This window comes from Denticeps clupeoides, chromosome 12, assembly GCF_900700375.1.
Source record: "Denticeps clupeoides chromosome 12, fDenClu1.1, whole genome shotgun sequence".
In the NCBI taxonomy this organism is placed as follows: Eukaryota; Metazoa; Chordata; class Actinopteri; order Clupeiformes; family Denticipitidae; genus Denticeps; species Denticeps clupeoides.
This window is the reverse complement of record NC_041718.1, coordinates 11,064,891-11,083,671: the sequence shown is the minus strand read 5'-3', so window position 1 is coordinate 11,083,671 and position 18,781 is coordinate 11,064,891. Positions and strand designations below refer to the sequence as shown.

At 39.3% G+C, this 18,781-nt stretch overlaps 2 protein-coding genes across 4 annotated transcripts; one reads left to right on the top strand and one right to left on the bottom strand.

The window, feature by feature from the left end:
* The first annotated feature begins 243 nt into the window (after window positions 1-243).
* slc11a2 (solute carrier family 11 member 2) lies at window positions 244-14,438 on the top strand. Of its 3 annotated transcripts, none has more exons than XM_028997813.1 (18): window positions 244-376; window positions 2,901-2,975; window positions 4,012-4,151; window positions 4,383-4,502; window positions 4,945-5,064; window positions 5,198-5,304; window positions 5,493-5,563; window positions 5,644-5,711; window positions 6,310-6,465; window positions 7,699-7,857; window positions 8,183-8,269; window positions 8,381-8,500; window positions 8,578-8,727; window positions 8,875-8,948; window positions 9,193-9,346; window positions 9,486-9,539; window positions 11,373-11,405; window positions 12,775-14,438. In XM_028997813.1, exons 2-18 carry the CDS (start codon window positions 2,942-2,944, stop codon window positions 12,862-12,864), a joined length of 1,737 nt encoding a protein of 578 aa, XP_028853646.1. In that variant the 5' UTR covers window positions 244-376; window positions 2,901-2,941; the 3' UTR covers window positions 12,865-14,438. The 3 variants fall into 3 exon arrangements, with proteins under 3 accessions (XP_028853646.1, XP_028853645.1, XP_028853647.1); XM_028997812.1 differs by having other exon boundaries at window positions 2,897-2,975; window positions 12,775-14,437; XM_028997814.1 differs by lacking the exon at window positions 11,373-11,405 and having other exon boundaries at window positions 2,897-2,975; window positions 12,775-14,428.
* LOC114800435 (HIG1 domain family member 1A, mitochondrial-like) lies at window positions 13,622-17,687 on the bottom strand. The gene is made up of 4 exons (XM_028997815.1): window positions 17,550-17,687; window positions 17,121-17,217; window positions 16,516-16,650; window positions 13,622-15,391 (listed from the first exon to the last, which is right to left on the bottom strand). The coding sequence occupies exons 2-4, from the start codon at window positions 17,206-17,208 to the stop codon at window positions 15,333-15,335; spliced, it is 282 nt and encodes a 93-aa protein (XP_028853648.1). The 5' UTR covers window positions 17,209-17,217; window positions 17,550-17,687; the 3' UTR covers window positions 13,622-15,332.
* Between the last annotated feature and the right edge of the window lie 1,094 nt (window positions 17,688-18,781).

Genomic DNA, 18,781 nt, shown 5'->3' with positions numbered 1-18,781 from the left:
AATAATTTACTAATATCAATTAGATGATGTCTAGACATGACAAAGTATCGACTTAAAATATTTCGAATGTTTCTACAATAATTAAGATCAGTCAAATAACTGGCTGGACGGAAACGTGACGTATGCGGAAACTAAATGCTTCAATGGCGTCACAGCAAATGTCTGAGGCGCTCACGTGACCAAGCCTTGGCCCGCCTTACTTTTTGATCGACGGGCTATCCCACCAATTTTATTTCAGAACAACGAGCCTCGGCTTTAGGTAGGGGGCGAGTTTTGAGTGCAAAGCGTGACACCCCGTAGGACCAGTTTTGTCCTAATGGATTGGTTTTAGTTTAGAACGCTGTACATATATGTATGAGTATAGCAGTCTGCCCAGGTAAGTTTTTCTGACCCTCAAGTCCGTTTGTTTTTCATTTCGATTGAATGCATCTGCGGCGACTCACGGTCATGCACGCATGGTTTGCTAATCCTGAGGGTTGTTAGCTTTACCTGGGTCCTGTGGTAATGAACAATTCTAAGCTTACTTGGCTTTTAAGTGTTTATAGTCGTTTTTGAGTGAGGCATTAGCATGAACGCATCTGGACGAAGCTGGAATAACTGTTTTTACACATGTGACTTTATTTCGACGACGTGCACATCGTTTGTTTTGGCTGTCATTGATGAGGGCGACATCAGACGTCAGGTCATGAAATGTGACGTGGCACGTTTTAAAGAAACCTGCTCATTGTTTCTCATTTCGTGCATTTCCTAATTTTTTTATTCAAATGTCTTAGACCTTGCCATGTTCTGAATCATGATTTCTTATTTTCCTTCTTCCTGTGCAGGTTTATAGCGTTCAAAATACAGCTAATGATGCTTGATCTATGACTTAAGTTGCATTATTATAATGCATTCTGTTTATTATTGTTAGGAGTAAAAGAGTAGTAGTAAAAGACTGCACTCTTTCACCAGGATGGCGTCTAAAAAAATAATTATTAGTATGTTTAATTATCACTCTTTTGTTGTATGCTGGTAGAAATGCAGCTTTGACCTGTGGGTGTGTTTGCAAGGCCCCTTTTCTGCAAGTGAGATATGAGCTTCTTTGATTATCTGAAGAGAGCAGCACCAACTGTTTCAACAACTGAACTCTCTGTCTCTTGCTCTCTCTGTCTCGATAATGACCCTGCTTTCAAGTTTCAGGCTGCACATGCGATAATTGTTACTTTAAAACTTTGTTCTAGTACACAATGGGCAAGGAGTTCAGAATTACTGTTGTGCGAAGTTCCATGGGATTTTCTGGATTTATGAATGAATGGTTCCTGACATGGGATACAGACTTTACTGCACCGTCTAAGCCATGAAGGACAAAGACCTTCTTGTTTAGCTCACAAGAGCTACAGTATGTAAAATTGTGTCATTTTTCAACATTGGAAATAGGAAAATTGGGTATTCAGCCTTAGACACTTTTTTTTTTAATCACACTATATTTATGTAAAAAAAAAAAAAAAGTAATTTTTACAGTGAATTGTACATTTTCGGTTAGGAGAAGGCACACACATGTGTAAAGTGAAGTGATTGTCACATGTGATACACAGCAGCACAGCACACAGTGCACACAGTGAAATTTGTCCTCTGCATTTAACCCATCACCCTGAGTGAGCAGTGGGCAGCCATGACCGGCGCCCAGGGAGCAGTGTGTGGGGACAGTGCTTTGCTCAGTGGCACCTCAGTGGTACCTTGGCGGATCGGGATTCGAACCGGCAACCTTCTGATTACGGGGCCGCTTCCTTAACCGCTAGGCCACCACTGCCCCTGCAAAGTGAACAGGCATCTGTTCACAAGTTGAACTGATGAAAATGGTCCAGATCAGCCCTCTCTGGATTTAATCTAATCTGAAATAGTTTTAATGAAGAACGTAAAGAACAAAGTGTAGTTCAATAATTTGGGACATCAGTAACTGTTTTGTACTTGGTGAAAGTGATTGTGAAACACTGCAACACAGCACACGGTGGCACAACGAAATATGTCCTCTGCTTTTAGCCATCGGTGCTTTGCTCAGGGGACGGTGCTTTGCTCAGTGGCAACTTGGCGGATTGGGATTCGAAACAGCAACCTTCTGATTACTGTGCCGCTTCCTTAACCGCTAGGCCACTACTTTGCATGTTGCAATGCGCTGGAATATAATACACATCTTGTTTTTTATCTTATTGTCTATCTTATGATAGTTTCAGACATTCATCTAAATATATGTTTGAGGTTAATAGTAGCTGAGTTTTGTATTACCCTGCATTTTTAGTGATAGTCAAGGCCATTGTTTAGCAGAAGTGAAAATATTTAGCTTTCAGGTCACAAGTCTTACTCGAACCAAAACATTCAGATTGCTGCTTGCAGTAAACTCTGTGCATGCTGTTCTGTTCTGTCATGTCATTGTGTTGCAATTGCTAGTCAGCACTTTATATTTCGGCCTTAATTGCCCAATATTGCTATAGTGTCACAAATTTCATAATACTGTACTTTATGTGTACTTTAAATTATTATTAATTAGAGAATAAAAATTAAGTTGCAAGTGGTATACTGTCAAGCAGGAATATTTTAGTTCCTGGTGGGAAAACCTAGGTGGAAGGTGTTAAAAGTGAATTTGACCATGGATTGATTGATATACCCTTAACTTGCGCTACACGCATGCAGTGAAGAAAACTATACTACATGCAGGGCTAAAAGGCTTTGACTATATGTATGCTCATGGTCGTTATGTGCTTACAATACTCAAGAAATTTGGCTATAAAGGCTGGTCTTGCAATAAAAAGCACAGACCTGTCAGCCAATGGCTTTAGGAAGATTAATAAAGAGAAACGATCTCTGAACTTTTCTTTCTTTCTTTCTTTCTTTCTTTCTTTCTTTCTTTCTTTGTGAAAAGGTAGACCTCTAGAGACACCTTGCCCCTATTTCCCCACATTTCTTCATGAAGACAGATCAAGACCCTGACCTCCTTGAAGGTAAGAGTTTGTTCCTCACCACACACACACACACACACACACACACATACACACACACAGCCACAAGTGTGTTCTGTGGCATGTGACATGATAGCAGCCAACCATAATTTATTTTTTTTTGTTCCTCGGGTAGTGTGCGACTCGGTCCTGAGTCAGATTTTAAAATGGGAAGTCTCTTGGACTTGCGAGGTATAAATACTTGGCCAAGGCCAGTCGTAACCCTTACACTTGTGAGAGTGCATGAGAGACAATGGGGGGGCAGAAGGGCGTGATGAGCGATTACTCCCGACTCAGTGAGTATTGCTGCCTGTAGATGTTATCCACAGCATGCCGTAGCATTATTATATGATTTATTAAGTTCTTCTGTGTACAGATATCTGATACTTTGAGGTCAGTGTTATTTTTCTCAGATCAGCTTTATGCAGCACTATTGAGTACAATTAATTAGTTCTTTTGTTTTTTGTTTTTTTTTGTAACAATTTCAGTGGGGTTTGATGTAGTACAGTTTGCTTCTTTTCCTTATTCTGTTTTTTTATTGGGTTTTTATATTGCCGCTGGAGGCATCTATTGTTTTTTCAAAGTTTTTAAAAGATAGGAGTTGTTTAAATTGAACTCACTTACCTTTAGCTTTTATAATGTTCCTGATAAGATTTATTGCTGCCGGTCCTACCATAAAAAGCATGAAGGTTTTGGAAACAACTCTGTGAGCAACAGCCATACTAAAATCTCTGAATTTTCAATTCCATCACACTTCTCTGCTCTATATATTCCCACCGTGGAATAATCCATAATTAATTGGACAGGGCGTGCACCTCTTGTGATTCTTTGGTGAAATCTGTAGTGTCTACAGATTAGTTTTTTCCTCCCAGGAGGACCAAGTGTTGCTAAGAGAGCAGAGCGTGTGGGGACAGCGCTAAGCTTCCCCTGTGTTGTCTAAGAGTACCAATGTTTTTCCACCCTCTCTGTGCCTCCCATTTTAACAGTTTTCTTTATTTTTCTGTATTGTTCCATATTCTTTCCCTTCCCCTTTCTCTAGAGGACCCACCTCAGGAGAATGGAGCTATCCAGACAAATCAGTACAGTGCAATCTCACCACCAGGCTCCCCTGATGCTCAAGAAGAGCCCTTCTCCACCTACTTTGAGGAGAAGATCCCAGTTCCAGATGATGTCACCCAGGTAGAACAATAGCGAGCCCACTCTGTTCTAATTACCAGATAAACAGATGTCCATTTTAGTCGTGTGATTGAGGATGGAGGAAGTTGAAACGCGAGAGTGACTCAGCGTGACTTTGGGCACTTTTGTCCCCTGCTGAATGGGACTGATGGCTGTGATTGCTAAGATTGCTGTGGAATAGAGGACATGCACAATGTATTTGTCCATCCATTTTCAAATGAAACGTCTTTCCAGATATTCAGTTTCCGGAAGCTCTGGGCCTTCACAGGACCAGGGTTCTTGATGAGCATTGCTTATTTGGACCCAGGAAACATTGAGTCAGACCTGCAATCTGGTGCCAAAGCAGGGTTTAAGGTGAGATTCATACATGTGATTTTTTAAATGTCCAGATGAGAGGCATTTCATTAAAAACCTGAAATTCTTTATGGATTTAATGTGTGGGGGTTCTCAGGGAAAATGAACACACACACGCTGGGTGTGCTGCTCAGCACTTTGAGGTTTGTTGGAACTTGCTGTTTAAGCAATCAGTATGCAGTAAATCCATTTGTTTATAACTGCAATTTCCAGAAGAACATCCTGTTTATAGGATGTGTATAAAGGTCATACATGTGGTCTTCTGGATCATGTATCGCAACGGATCTTAACATTTCTAGCCTAATATTACCTTTTTCCATGTTATTCTTGCCATATTGTTGAAAGTCATACTGGCACATGGAGCTACATGCTGCAGTAGTATTAGAGGTTTATGTTGATTACTGTTAATGTTAAAAATGCTATTTGTCCTATTTGTCCCCAGCTCCTATGGGTCCTTCTGGTGGCCACCGTTATTGGTTTGCTGCTGCAGCGGTTGGCTGCTCGACTTGGTGTGGTCACGGGGATGCACCTAGCAGAGATGTGCCATCGGCAGTACCCTACGGTATGCTACATCTCTTCATTAATAATTCCTAAGACTGTGCGAGCAAATGGACAGATGTCCTTGTAATTAGTGACTGAATTATAACCTTTAGTAAATTAAATGTAATGTAATTCTTAGTTTTTCTGTGTTTCAGGTTCCACGGATAATCCTGTGGATGATGGTGGAGCTGGCCATCATAGGCTCAGACATGCAGGAAGTCATTGGCTGTGCCATTGCCTTCAACCTGCTTTCAGTCGGCAGGTAGCAGCCTTTCTAAACCATCTGCTTGTGGCTAAGTGTGTGACTATTTTCCAACATTTAGGTCCTTGCATGTTTTAAGAAAAATATAATTTTTGGCCCTTTTTTTCCTTGAGTGGCCATATGATTATCCCATATTTAGTATTTCTTAATAATGTGTTTACAAGTCTGCTGTCTACTCTCCCTGGTAGGATTCCACTCTGGGCAGGGGTTCTCATCACCATCATTGATACATTTGTCTTCCTCTTCCTTGACAAGTATGGTAGGTTGGAGCATTTGCTCTTGGAGATGATTGTTTTTTTTTGAAGATTTGTTACAAACCATTTCCTCTTGTGTGATTAGGTTTGAGGAAACTGGAGGCTTTCTTTGGGTTCCTCATCACCATCATGGCCATCAGCTTTGGATATGAGGTAAATGCTGGAATCCTGTTTGAAGATGTAGTAACCTAGTGGGTGTCACACTCACCTATGAACTAGAAGAAAGACCCAGGTTCAAACCCCACTTATTACCATTGTGTCCCTGAGCAAGTCACTTAACTCTGAGTGTCTCCAGGGAGACTGTCCGTGTAAGTTGCTCTGGCGTCTGCTAAATGCCATTAATGTTTCAGTGTAGGGTTTCAGTGCAGGGCTTTAAAATTTAGAACCAAAATGAATATTTACGATTATTTCCAGGAGGCATGGGTTTGGGGGTAAATTAAAAATGATTGTTATAATAATAATAATGAAGTACACATCCAGTTAATGCATCTATTCTTGGAAATTCCAGTATGACACGTTCTACAAGCAACCACACCTTTTGTATGGCAATCCCACAATTTTGCACTCATTTTCTGTTTTATTCTTTAACAATTACACTTTTGTACTGTTCACATAAACTCAAATCTGGACTAATTTTGGAACCATGATAAGAATACACTTTTAATCTATGTGATGTGTTTTGAAGTTTACATGTAAACGTGTTGGTGTGTTATATACCATGTGTATGTTCTTTTCCTCCTTACTTGGCCAGTACATAATGGTGGCACCCAACCAGGGGGAGGTTCTGAAGGGGATGTTTGTTCCTTACTGTGAGGGCTGTGGGCCGGTTCAGATGGAGCAGGCAGTTGGGATTGTTGGAGCTGTTATAATGCCTCATAACATCTACTTGCACTCTGCACTTGTCAAGGTACACAAGAGGGCTTGATCTTGTTATATTCTTATAAATTGTCATGTTAATGTTTACCTAATGTAGTATGTTCTTTTAATAGTTAAATTTATGGACCGTTGAAATATAAAGTTTTTTTTAATGTAATTGAGATCCCATTAAAATATTTCCTGTGGTATATTACTGTTACAAATGTAAACTTAACTCATGCAAACAGAATCATCTTACATAGATCTCACATTTTTCTCCATGTGTTCAGCGTAGTTTTTCCTAGTCAACTTTCTATTAATATAATACACTGCTCAAAAAATTAAGGGAACACTTAACACAATGTAACTTCAATTTTACATGCTGTTGTGCAAATGGAAATTATAGGCAAATAGCAAGACATCCCCCAATAAAGTGGTTCTGCAGGTGGTGACCACAGACCACTTCTCAGTTCCTATGCTATCTGGCTGATGTTTTGGTCACTTTCAAATGGCAGTGCCTTCACTCTAGTGGTAGCATGAGACTGAGCAGGCCACAAAAGTGCATGTGTCTGATCAAACGGTCAGAAACAGACTCCATGAGGGTGGTATGAGAGCCTGAGGTCCTCAGGTGGGGGTTGTGCTTACATGTTGTGCCAACATTGTGACCGTGCAGCAAATTTGGCATTTGCCAGATAATAAATAGATTGGCAAATTTGCCACTGGTGCCCTGTGCACTTCAAAGTTCACACTGAGCAAGGTTCACACTGAGCAAATGTGACCGACGTGACTGAGAATGTTCAGAATTATCGGTTTGGCAGTGGGTCAGTAATGGGGTATGGTGGCAGTTCTTTGGGGGGCCGCACTGCCCTCCATGTGCTCGCCAGAGGTAGCTTGACCGAGATGAGTTCCTCATACCCCTTGTGAGACTATATGCTGGTGGGATTGGGTTCCTCCTAATGCAAGACAATGCTAGACCTCATGTGGCTGGAGTGTGTCAGCAGTTATTGTATAAGTATTGAATAAGAATATTTAATTCATTCAGATCTAGGATGTCATCTTATTTTTGTGTTCCTTTTGTTTTTGAGCAGTGTACAATAGGATCATGACTCCTTGAAAACTGATAGTGCCAACTGGCCAAATGGGTTGCATGCAAAGTCACCCAAATGCATTTCAGATTTTAAAATTAAGTTGTACTAAGCAAGTGCTTTAAAAACTGTAATGGTAACTTTGCTTGTATATTATTTACTGAGATCCCTTTTATTTTTGTCTTTCTCCCTGAATTTAGTCAAGACAGGTGGACCGCGGCAACAAAAAGGAGGTGAAAGAGGCCAACAAGTACTTCTTCATAGAGTCGGCTGTCGCACTTTTTGTCTCCTTCCTCATCAATGTGTTTGTTGTTGCGGTTTTTGCTGAGGCCTTTTACAACAAGACAAATATGCAAGTGGTGGGTATTTTTTTATATATATATATCATTAGTAGGAAAAGAATCTCGCCCTTTCCATCTGCTGTGGCTGAACTAGTTCTGTCTGCCAGAAACGAGGAAAATAATCTCTAAGCAGAATGTGAATTTGGTTTGTGGTTTAGTTGAGATATTGTGGGGGGATGAAGTCAATTTTTAGTTTATAGCTGCTGTCTGCATTTGAAGGCTAAAAATATACAATACTGTAAACATTAGTCATATTTTTAAGATGGGATTTGCGGTTCTGGCTGAAAAAGCCAGGCTGTGTGGTTTTACCAGGGATACATCACTTCCACTGTTTTTGCTGCAGAGTGATCAGTGCAACTCAACAGGAAGCCCTCACAGAGACCTCTTTCCAGCAGACAACAGCACACTGCAGGTGGACATCTACAAAGGGGTGAGCTCTTCTGTTTTTTGTTTTACTGAGATGTGTGTGTGTGATATATATATATCTGTTTTTTTTATATGTGATATATAAGTGTTTTTCATGTCTCTAATCCTGTTGCAGGGCGTTGTCCTCGGCTGTTTCTTTGGCCCTGCTGCCCTCTATATCTGGGCCATAGGGATCCTGGCTGCTGGTCAGAGCTCCACCATGACAGGGACCTACTCTGGACAGTTTGTCATGGAGGTTAGTTGGTCTGCTGTGAAGTTCTGTCTGAGTCTGTTTTTCAGTTCAAACCATTCCTCTCTATTTCTCCCTTGCAGGGTTTTCTGAATCTGCGCTGGTCTCGTTTCGCAAGAGTTCTGTTAACGCGATCTATTGCCATCACACCCACATTGTTGGTTGCCATCTTTCAAGATGTGGAGCACCTAACTGGCATGAACGACTTCCTCAACGTTCTCCAAAGCATGCAGGTTAGGAAGGGCTCAATGTAGGCCATTGAGCACAGACTATCAAGGCAGAAAACAATTATAAAAAATTGATTCTGTCAACTTGAATCTTCTGTGTTTAGTTCCACAGAATCTTCTGGGTCTAAATTTGTTTCCTTTTTTCATGACCAGCTTCCATTTGCACTGATACCCATTCTGACCTTCACCAGCCTCACATCAGTCATGAGTGAATTTGCGAATGGACTGTGAGTGTGTTAGACTTTCATTGCAATATAGGGTTACACTGGGCTATAATTAAAAATGTTATGTCTCTGAGCAATGTAGATGCATCGTTGTCTCCTTTCGGCTGTTCCCATTAGGGGTTGCAGCAGCGGATCAAAGAAAGTATTTGTGTTGAATAGCGTGAAAGCCAACAACAGCTAGAACAATTTAATTATTCTTAAACATTGTTAGTTGGAATTGAAAACTGAAGTCTAATTATGCCTACAGTGTATGGAAGATCGGTGGTGGCATCGTAATCCTGGTGGTTTGCGCCATAAACATGTACTTTGTGGTGGTGTACGTCTCAGCCCTGAACAGCGTTCTGCTCTACGTGTTCTCTGCTCTACTCTCCATAGCATACCTGTGCTTTGTGGGCTACCTCGTAAGTACATTTCTTCATGGCTACTCAATCAATGGCTATGCCAACACTAACCCATTAGAGTACTAGCACTTGGAACAGCTGTTTAGTAAAATACAGAGCAAGGTTAATCGCACAATATTTTTTCCTGCCCGACTTACAGGCATGGCAGTGTCTGATTGCCTTGGGTGTCTCCTGTATGGATGTCGGCAGCAGGGTAAGGAACCCTCCTGTGGTGCTCATTGAAGAAGAGCCTGAGTTTGACTCATAACAGATGCTCCACCACGTGCATGACTGTAGAGCTTTATGATCCATATGATTCATTTTGTGAAACTGAAATTTCTGTGTATGCTACATTCAGAAGATGGTTTATGCCCTTGGCCTGTCCATTAAAATAATAATAATAATAATAGATGTACCAAAGCTGAGAACACAGAATTTTTAATTCTGAATCCCTCTTCACTTCTAATTTGTTAAGCTTCACTTACACAATGACACGTTCATTTTTTTACGTTTTTTTTTTTTTTTTTTAGCTCAAGATAGCTTGAGCTTTAGTTTTAGTATTTCAGTGACATAATCAGTTTGCGCCATTTGAATAGAGATTGAGTTTGACTAAATAGAAACATTTTCCTTTAAATACATTTAATTTCATACTTGTTTAGTGTTTGAATCTGCTGACTTCAGTAGACACATTCTTTGTATGTGCCTTTTGTACTAATTTGTAACTATGCACAAAATGACATTTCTATTTATAAAAATTAATATCCCATAAGTAACTTTCAGAACGCACAACCTTTTGTTCCGTTAAATTCCAGTTACCTCGATAAATCATAAGCTTTTTATCCATAGCATGGTCTAAGCCTGGTCTTGGTCTCTACTGAGTACGGAGTGACTGAAACATGATTTAGTTCAGGACTGCATGTTATTTCTAGTTCGAAAATAGGTTTAAATGGGTGTATGGTTTAAAATAATATTACTGTACTTGATTGTTGCTGCTGTTGGTCATTCTTTAACTTTATGTACGTTGTCTGTACAGAGGCCGCTAAATTTTGTTGATTCAAGTGTAGCACATTGAGAGTTAGTGAGATTTCAATCCTTCACATTTACTGGCAACAGCTATGTGTTCATTTATTTTTAATTAAAGAAAAAAAATGGTGTGGAATTGTTCAGCAAGGTGTGTTGTGGATTCAGACATTAACATTGTGTAAAACTATTTATAACATGCCATCCATTTCTGTTCGGAGAGATTTGGAAATCTTTCTGCAGTGATACAGTAGTAGATATTTTATCTACGTCTGCCGTTATGAATTTTAGTAAGACAATTTTATGTATAACACTAGAGCTGGTGAGCTGTGTCCATGACAACAGCACAATAGTACCAGTATCTCAGAGCATAACACAACCTCAGGGGTATTGTTGAGATTATATCAGTTTCCCCATTCATATTTAATATTTAATCATGGCTGTTGCAAGATCATGTGACTAAATAGTTCCATCTTGAGGTCCATAAGCAATACCATTCAGACACCAGCTTGTCATGAGATTTTGTCCCAGTCAAAATTCCAGATCAAAAAACTAACTATAGTATAATTTTCTATTAAATTAGCCTATTTATACAATTTGTTTTTCTAAACTAACACTGAACTCTTTTGGAAGGTTCAATGCATCCGTCCTTATTTACTACCAGCTCCTCAAACAGCCTGTCAGTCTATTAAGTTATTAATTATGTGATATAAAGTGTGTGACATAAGCTATCATACATGTGTTTTTTGCTTTTCAATTCTGGAAAAAAAAACTACTGAATAAACCAACAAAAAGGATGTCTAGGTGTTTGTGTTCATTGTGTACTGCCTGTGGATTTACAACCAACAGTGCAATCAAGCACCACATTTAATTAGCTTCATATACTACTGGTTTGTACTGGTAGTTTGTTTTTGCAGCTTATAAAATGACTCCTACCTAATTTCATTGGCGCTAAATGTGGTGCACACATTAAATGTTCTGCTGTGGCTCATGTTACAGTGCTTTTTCTGTTCATTTGTGTTACAAGCTGGACGTTCCTGTAGTTAAGGATATTTACTCTGTAAGTAAAATCTTATTTGATGCAGCAATATCAAATACAAATAGGTAACAGACGCTTTATGTCTATTTTACATCTGCTTAATGACAGTCCAAACGTGTCACCCCAAACACCTCACTTAAACGCCTCATCTTCTCTCCGTTTGTTAACTCATGATCCAATTATTGTGCACTTCTTTATCAATATGAAATGTACCTGATGAAAGATTAGGGTAGTAGTCTTAATGTCATGATGATTATGATGGATTGATGCACGTTAAAACCAGCCGGTTCAGAATGATACATAGATTTGACTAACAAGGGGGCCAAAGTTCAAAAACAACTGAAATTAAAACTGTGAGCAGTGTTGCTCGGGCCCAAAGCGTGCCATGCACCTTGGGGCGTGTGCGGGACTCAGCTTTCAGCCACCATGTAACCCGATGATGTTATAAATTGTACTAAGTTTGGCGCATATCGGTTGATGTCCTCATCTATTACATCTTACCACTTGGGGTCTCTGCGACTATTCCTGTAACTGCGAGCTTTAAGTTTGTCAGGTCGGGACTGATGAATCGAAGCGAGTTTGGTGCAGATCAGATGATGTTGTAAGATGCGTCCTGTTTCCAGTAGGTGGCACTGTGACTATTCCAGAAACAACATTCATTATCTTGTTCAGGTCATGACACTTATCAATTGTGTAAAGTTTGGTGCAGATAAGTTAATGTTGTAAGGTATTTCCTGTTTCCACTTAGTGGCAGTGCAACTATCCCGGAAACTTCATACATTTTAAATTTGTCAGGACTGCACTCATACAGTTGGGTTCAGGTTGGATGTTGTATGTGGCAATGACAGCAACTTTCTGTTACATGGCGAATCATTGAAATTCACCACAATGCCATTGGTGAGCTGTAAAATGAAAGCTCAAAAACATCCAATTCTATATCTTAATGCTCTCCAGATAAAATGTGAGGGATATATAATCACCTTACATAGAACAATTTATCCAAACATAAAATAAGTAATTTCCTGTTACTAGTAGGTAGCTCTTTGAGTAATCTGGGGGATTTTGCACATACACTTTGACAGGCCTCATCAATCCTGTGAATTTTGGTGCAGATTGGGTGTTGTATGAGCAAATGACAGCAACTTCCATGGTAAATCATCGAACTTTTTCCGCCATTCCATGGTCAAGCCATACAACAAACAGTTTTCAAGCAATATAATAATAGGTTAATAATAATAATCCTAACAGATTCTATAGGTTCTACGCACTTTTGGGCCCTAAATATTCATTTTAATTCATTACTTACTCAAAAATATTTTAAAAATAGCCTACTGCAGGAATCTGTTTTGTTTCTTTGTGTTTTAACCAAACATTTTTATTCCTCGCACAGATTGGTTTATCGAGGCATACAGACATCTACCTGCTGAATGACATGGACAGTGATGGACAGATGGAGAGATATAAAGACGTACAGCAGTGATGAAGGCCCTGTAGAAGATCTGACAACTGTCTGGCCAGTATATCACCAAAGTGTCCTTAAAAATGGAAGTCCAATTTACATCTCAGAAAACAAGTTACATTTCACAGAGCATCTGTTGACTGTCATTCCACATACTGCACACATTCATTAATGGTCTCTAATCTTTCATATTTCTTAGCACAGACAATGATTATGGTGGATGACGGTAAAATCTGTTCTGCCTGATACTCGAAATACAGTAGATCCAGGATGCTGAATCCAAATCCAAGTCTACGGTGTCATAGTCACAGAGTTTGTATTTTTAATTTTCCTCACACCGGTTTGATTGATTTTACAAAAATACCATAGAACACACAAACATAAGAGCCTTCCTGTCTCATGCTTCCATTATATTGCAGTGCATATACCAAACTATTGTACAGTAGGTCTTAGTTCTTACAAACTTTGTTCTACTACTCAAGTTGTTGTGCCTTAAAATGAAGCACTTAGTACTTTCACTAATTCAAATAATTAGAATTAGGTCAATAAGTTGTGGGATAAACAGATGAACAACATTCTTATTAACATTTTAACCTGCTTTTTAAAACTGCTTCATAGTTTAATAAATACTTCATAATGCTTGTGAAGCCATTGCCATTTTGAATGATTTATTTATTTTTAGAGATTTGGAATATTGGTCAAGCTGTGTATGAAATTAATGCATTAGTTAGAAGAATAGCATTTACATTAAATGAAAAATGTAGGTCTGACTCTCTAATGAAAAACAGTGTTTTTATTTGTAGTCCCGTGGCAGGACCAGCTCGTCTGTGATATGTTTTGGTGCTGCATAATTACAGACATGACCATGTGTGAAAATGATTGAATGTATCTAGTGCTGCTTTATATACATTGACTCTTGCCATTTGGGTTGCCTGTGTGTTCCCTGCTGAATATTCCAGGACTTAAGTCTCTAAATATTCTCTCATATTGTAAGATGATGTTTTATTTTGAAGATGCCATATAGCTCTGATTTTCTTCATGTTTTACATGTAATTCCATTGTTAACAGCTTTCACAATCAGTGACCTATTCCTATTTTACTAAATATGAATGTCACTGTACTCTGTACACTGTATTCCAACACCCCCAACACAGAACAGAAAGGCCAAAGTGAACAAAACTTATAAAAATTAACTCATTCATTAATTCTGATCCACGTACAACAATGTGACCTGGTATATATTATATTGTTACATAAGATTTTTTTTATTTTAAGTACCAATGTCTTCTCGTCTTTGTAGTTTTGTTGATAAGTTGAATAAATCGATTTTTATTAAAAAAAAAAGTTATTTCAAATATTTATTAATTTTTTATTTCTGTTGACATTTTAATAGGATACATAAATACTTTGTTTTAATCAAACTAAAGAAAAATAACACATCCTATATAAACCACCTCAATGTGAGGAAAGGACTTTTCAGAATAAAGATTTCTCCTTTATACCTCTCTTTAGATGAGCTACCATAAAAATCTGTCTACATAACGTGTATTATTGAAGTGGTTAATGTATGTTCAACAAGTGGTGGAGGCCTTGGTTCTCAAATAGGAATCAAGTAACACAGACCGACCCTCAAATCTAAATTTCAGCTGTTCAAGTACCTTTCATTCATAAATACAATGGATAAACCCAAATATGAGAATACCAGATGTGATTTGATCTAATACTGTGAAACACATTTTTGAACAAAGACTATAAATGTCAAGTCCCAGAACATCTGCCAATAATGTTACTAGATCATTGTGGGAACCAATTACCACGTGTGTTTTGTGTGATTGATAGTTAACTGCCAACAGAAATGTCCAATATAAGTGCATAACATGTGAATTATTAAATAAATATTTAAAATGTTAAAATATCATGATATAAAGGCATGGTTGACAGGTGGTTACAGATTCAGGCTGAAGGAGTCCCCTTTTTTTTGTTGTAATTGTTGTTTTGGGAGGAGTGGATGAAACAGATGAACAGACTTATTTGGCTACAAAATGAAATGGATGTGTTGATGTTATAGTAAAAATATAATCAGATATTACTGTATCCCCCAGTTGCTGATTTACATTATGTTCTTACAACTGCTGGAATGGTGGATTTTTACTTAGACGCAATGGTAAAGTGCAAATGTCACCTTACCAGACCTGACTGTCTTGAGTGAATACATCCTTGGTATACATGTGTCCACATGAAGGTGATAAGCTAAGGGTGAAGGAAAAACTGCTGAGGACACAATGGGACACAAACTGACTGACAGCTGGTGCAAGTGTATGCTAATCATCATTTAGGGAATCTGGCACAACTAATTAAAAATAACAATGATAAAAAAATTAAAGTCAGGTCACATCCGTTTCATTCATTCATCATACAGCCAGTACTGCGGCACAGCAGCCGTGAAGATGGTTCTGTACACCAGACCTCAGCGTCACACAGGAAGCGGCTCACTTCTCGCCGGGATTTTTGGGAGCCAGGTATTGACTGTACATAGAGTACACCACACCTGCAACACAGCACACAAGTGTAAATATGAAGCGGAAGAACACAGAGCACAAACGGTTCAACATTTTTTCATGCACATGACACTTAAGGAGCTAACTTCCAAATGAAAACTGAGTCACCTCTTGTTGTACTTCAAAAATCTAATGTGTTTTCAAACATGCAAATGGCTGAAATTACCCTACAAATGTGAAGAAATAAAAAAAAAATGACTTTATGGTCAATCATATCAGCAAATCAACTGAAGATAGCATGTTCACCAGGCAGCAGCAACACTACTGTGTACCTACAGAGGTTATAGATTATACTGTGCCATTAAAGGAAATACTAATAAATATTTATCACAGGATGCATCTATAGCAATGTATCAATAACACACTGTACTGAATTTGTGAAGATAAAAGCAAAGAAAAGAGAACAGGTAGCGTTGTGGTTACGGCAAACTACAAGACCAGGTATTTTTTTGCACCGCATAACATATGGAATCAGATTTGTGCCGAAATTGCAGAATCTTGTGGCATCCGTAGCCTCATATTTTAGCCTTACTTGGTAAATCATTGTTGATAAATCATATTTGCCAAGTAAGGCTAAAATATGAGGCACTCTGAAAAGAGCCAAACCCATCACAACTCTGAACCCCATCAGTGAGATGCGTAGCAATAATTTGCGAACATATATGCAATGAACACAATCAACTGCATAATTAACCAATTTTAAAGTGTTGATTAAATACTTTGATTATGTTGTGATTCATATGTGATGGCTAATAGCTGTTGCTGCTCTACATGTTCTTGAAGTCCACGTATATCACAGTGATAGACTTCCGGGGAATGGAATGGTCACTCAAATACCTGCTGGCCAATGAGGCGAAGCCCCGCCCACATGAGAACATTGTGCCAAAAGTCCAACCGTATTCTCAGGCAGCATAAACGTAAAACGGGGAAGAGCCACTGAAAAGCCAGCAGTGAAACTGCAAAAATGAGCAGCGTAACTGAAGGTCTCACAAGTGAAAGTGAAAATGAAAAAGAGCGAGATGTGGGCAAAACAAAAAAAAGATTTAAACAAATCTGATTCCATAATAACAAGCTTGAAATTATTTAAAATGCAATATCAACTGGGCCCTCTTACCAAGAGTCATGGCTCCCACCACAAAGCCCTGAGCCCCAACACGCATGTGGATGAGATGGACTGACATCTTTGTGTCTCCACGTGATTTGAGCTTATATAGCCCATACGCCACAATTCCAAAGAAGCCCGCCATGCCTGCAGAACACAAAAACTCTAGCTGTGACCACAGAGCCATTTTATCATTTTACATGACATCATTTTGTGAAATATATTTTAGCGAAGGTTGGTGAGGAGGAGGAAAGACAGGACCAATGAAATGTGTCTTCTGCTTTTATCCCATCACTCTTAGTGAGCAGTGAGCCGTGTAAGCTGGGAACTTTGCACAAGGGGACCTCAGTGGCACTTTGACGGTTTGATTAAGCGACTGTATCCTTACCCGCTAGGCCACCACTCCCCTTATCCAGAGCGACATACAGTCAGTAGTTACAGGGACAGTCCCTTCCTGGAGCAACTCTGGGTTTGTTGTCTTGCTCAGGGACACAAAAGTAGTGGCTTGGATTTGAACCTGGGTCTTCTGGTTCATACGCAGGTGTGTTTCCCACTATGCTACTACCTCTAATATGTGAAATATACATATTTTAAGCATGCACATGATTCATACTTACCGACAGGCACAAACGGCGACTCTTTTGCCTTTCTCAGGAATTTGGAGGAATGGTCTTCCTCATATGACCAGTTTCTGTCAGATGACATGATGGCAAGCTGTGGACGACAGGTGACCTTTCAGCAAACAGCATCCTCGGAAATCCATTTCCGCGTCGCAGGACGCGGCCACTTTCCCAAATTACCCTCTTATCTCTATCGCAGGGTGGGACACAGAAAACCAGCGCACGCAGGCTGGCGGAAAGATTTACACTAAAGGAGTTCATTATTCATGAGCTATTAAAACGACATCAAATTAAACCTAAAATGCCAGTCAGTACAGCACAGCAAACTGCTGAGGGCAAACAGTGAAAGAACGCTAAAGCTAAACCCCGGTTCACGTCACCCGCCAATAACTCCACTCGCCAATGACCGGTTTCTGATATCCGTACCTTGGTAGTGGAAATAAACGAAAGGCGACGAGAAAGCCGGCCAGACGCGAGCTTCCACGATGTCCGCCGTAGGTCGAGAGACGTCAAGAACACCGGACGTGTCGTTCAGCTTCAGCAGAGAGCGTCTACACGCGTAAGAACAACGACTCTCTCACTGGCGCCGTCTTACGTCACGTGGTAGAAAAAAAAAGGAAATCGGATTGGATGTTGACAATTATTAAAACGAGAAAGGCGGCCGTGTAAAGTACACATTTTGCTGTAATATATGATATTGTCACTAACGTTTCTCATTGTCATTAAAGTTTGGTTATTTAATCATAACGTTTTCATTGGTAACGTTTCGGGAAACTTTGGCCACTTCCTGGCGCACGTTCCGCTGTACACGGGAGTAAATTTGAAGTATGTAGTCTGGTATGCTGTGCATCTTTGACAAGGCGGTTTGTACAGTACATTAAGTTGCACAATAAATTACAAGGTGAGCACGAACTGTCACGTAGACTCTCTGAACGTTCAGTTTCCTTGATGTGCCACCACGCACACGTCACACTCGTAAGGGAAAAAAATAGAAAGTGGCGAGCAGAAAGAAAAAAGAAGGAAGCATGTCGATTCGGACATGATCCATTGAGACAGCCAACAGTTTCCTATCCTGGTGAAATGTCCATTTCCATTACTTTGTCGCTGAAGTTGCTGTCCACAGGGTGGCGCCAAAGAGCCACAGATAGTTTACACCCACAGTTGATCGAGACATAAATACATAAATCAACAATTCAACATTTAATTAAACATGATTAAAATCATACTAACTGGTTTAAAACTTTATAAACTAGTTAATTAGTCTAAATGATCGCATTGCAATAAATTATTATATAGAGAGATTACAAATACTGTAATACTGTGTACTGTAAATGTTCTGTACAACCGCTTGTAACATAAACACATATCAGTTCTTTTTTCATACATAAACAATTATCTGTAATATATTATATTGCCTCACTATTGCTAAAGTTTAATTGTTTGTCCAACATTCCAAGAAAACACTGCCAAGAGACCAATGCTTGTGTGGCAGAACCATCCATTACACTTACACTATAAATCCTTCCACTGCTAATGCAAAACATGGGATGGTGCACTTTACATTTACATTTACAGCATTTGGCAAATGCTCTTATCCAGAGCAACTTACACAAGTGCTTTAAACATCCATCATTGAAATCCCTGGCTTGTTTCACTAG

What these genes read in the sequence shown, in the direction of transcription:
- slc11a2 (XM_028997813.1), top strand. Translation starts at nt 2,942, where the DNA reads ATGAAGACAGATCAAGACCCTGACCTCCTTGAAG. An exon ending in GTGCCAAAGCAGGGTTTAAG is followed by an intron (nt 4,503 to 4,944) that starts GTGAGATTCATA and finishes ATTTGTCCCCAG; the next exon opens with CTCCTATGGGTCCTTCTGGT. An exon ending in CCATCAGCTTTGGATATGAG is followed by an intron (nt 5,712 to 6,309) that starts GTAAATGCTGGA and finishes TTACTTGGCCAG; the next exon opens with TACATAATGGTGGCACCCAA.
- LOC114800435 (XM_028997815.1), bottom strand. Translation starts at nt 17,208, where the DNA reads ATGTCATCTGACAGAAACTGGTCATATGAGGAAGACCATTCCTCCAAA. An exon ending in GTCGCCGTTTGTGCCTGTCG is followed by an intron (nt 16,651 to 17,120) that starts GTAAGTATGAAT and finishes TGTGTTCTGCAG; the next exon opens with GCATGGCGGGCTTCTTTGGA. An exon ending in GGTGGGAGCCATGACTCTTG is followed by an intron (nt 15,392 to 16,515) that starts GTAAGAGGGCCC and finishes GCTGTGTTGCAG; the next exon opens with GTGTGGTGTACTCTATGTAC.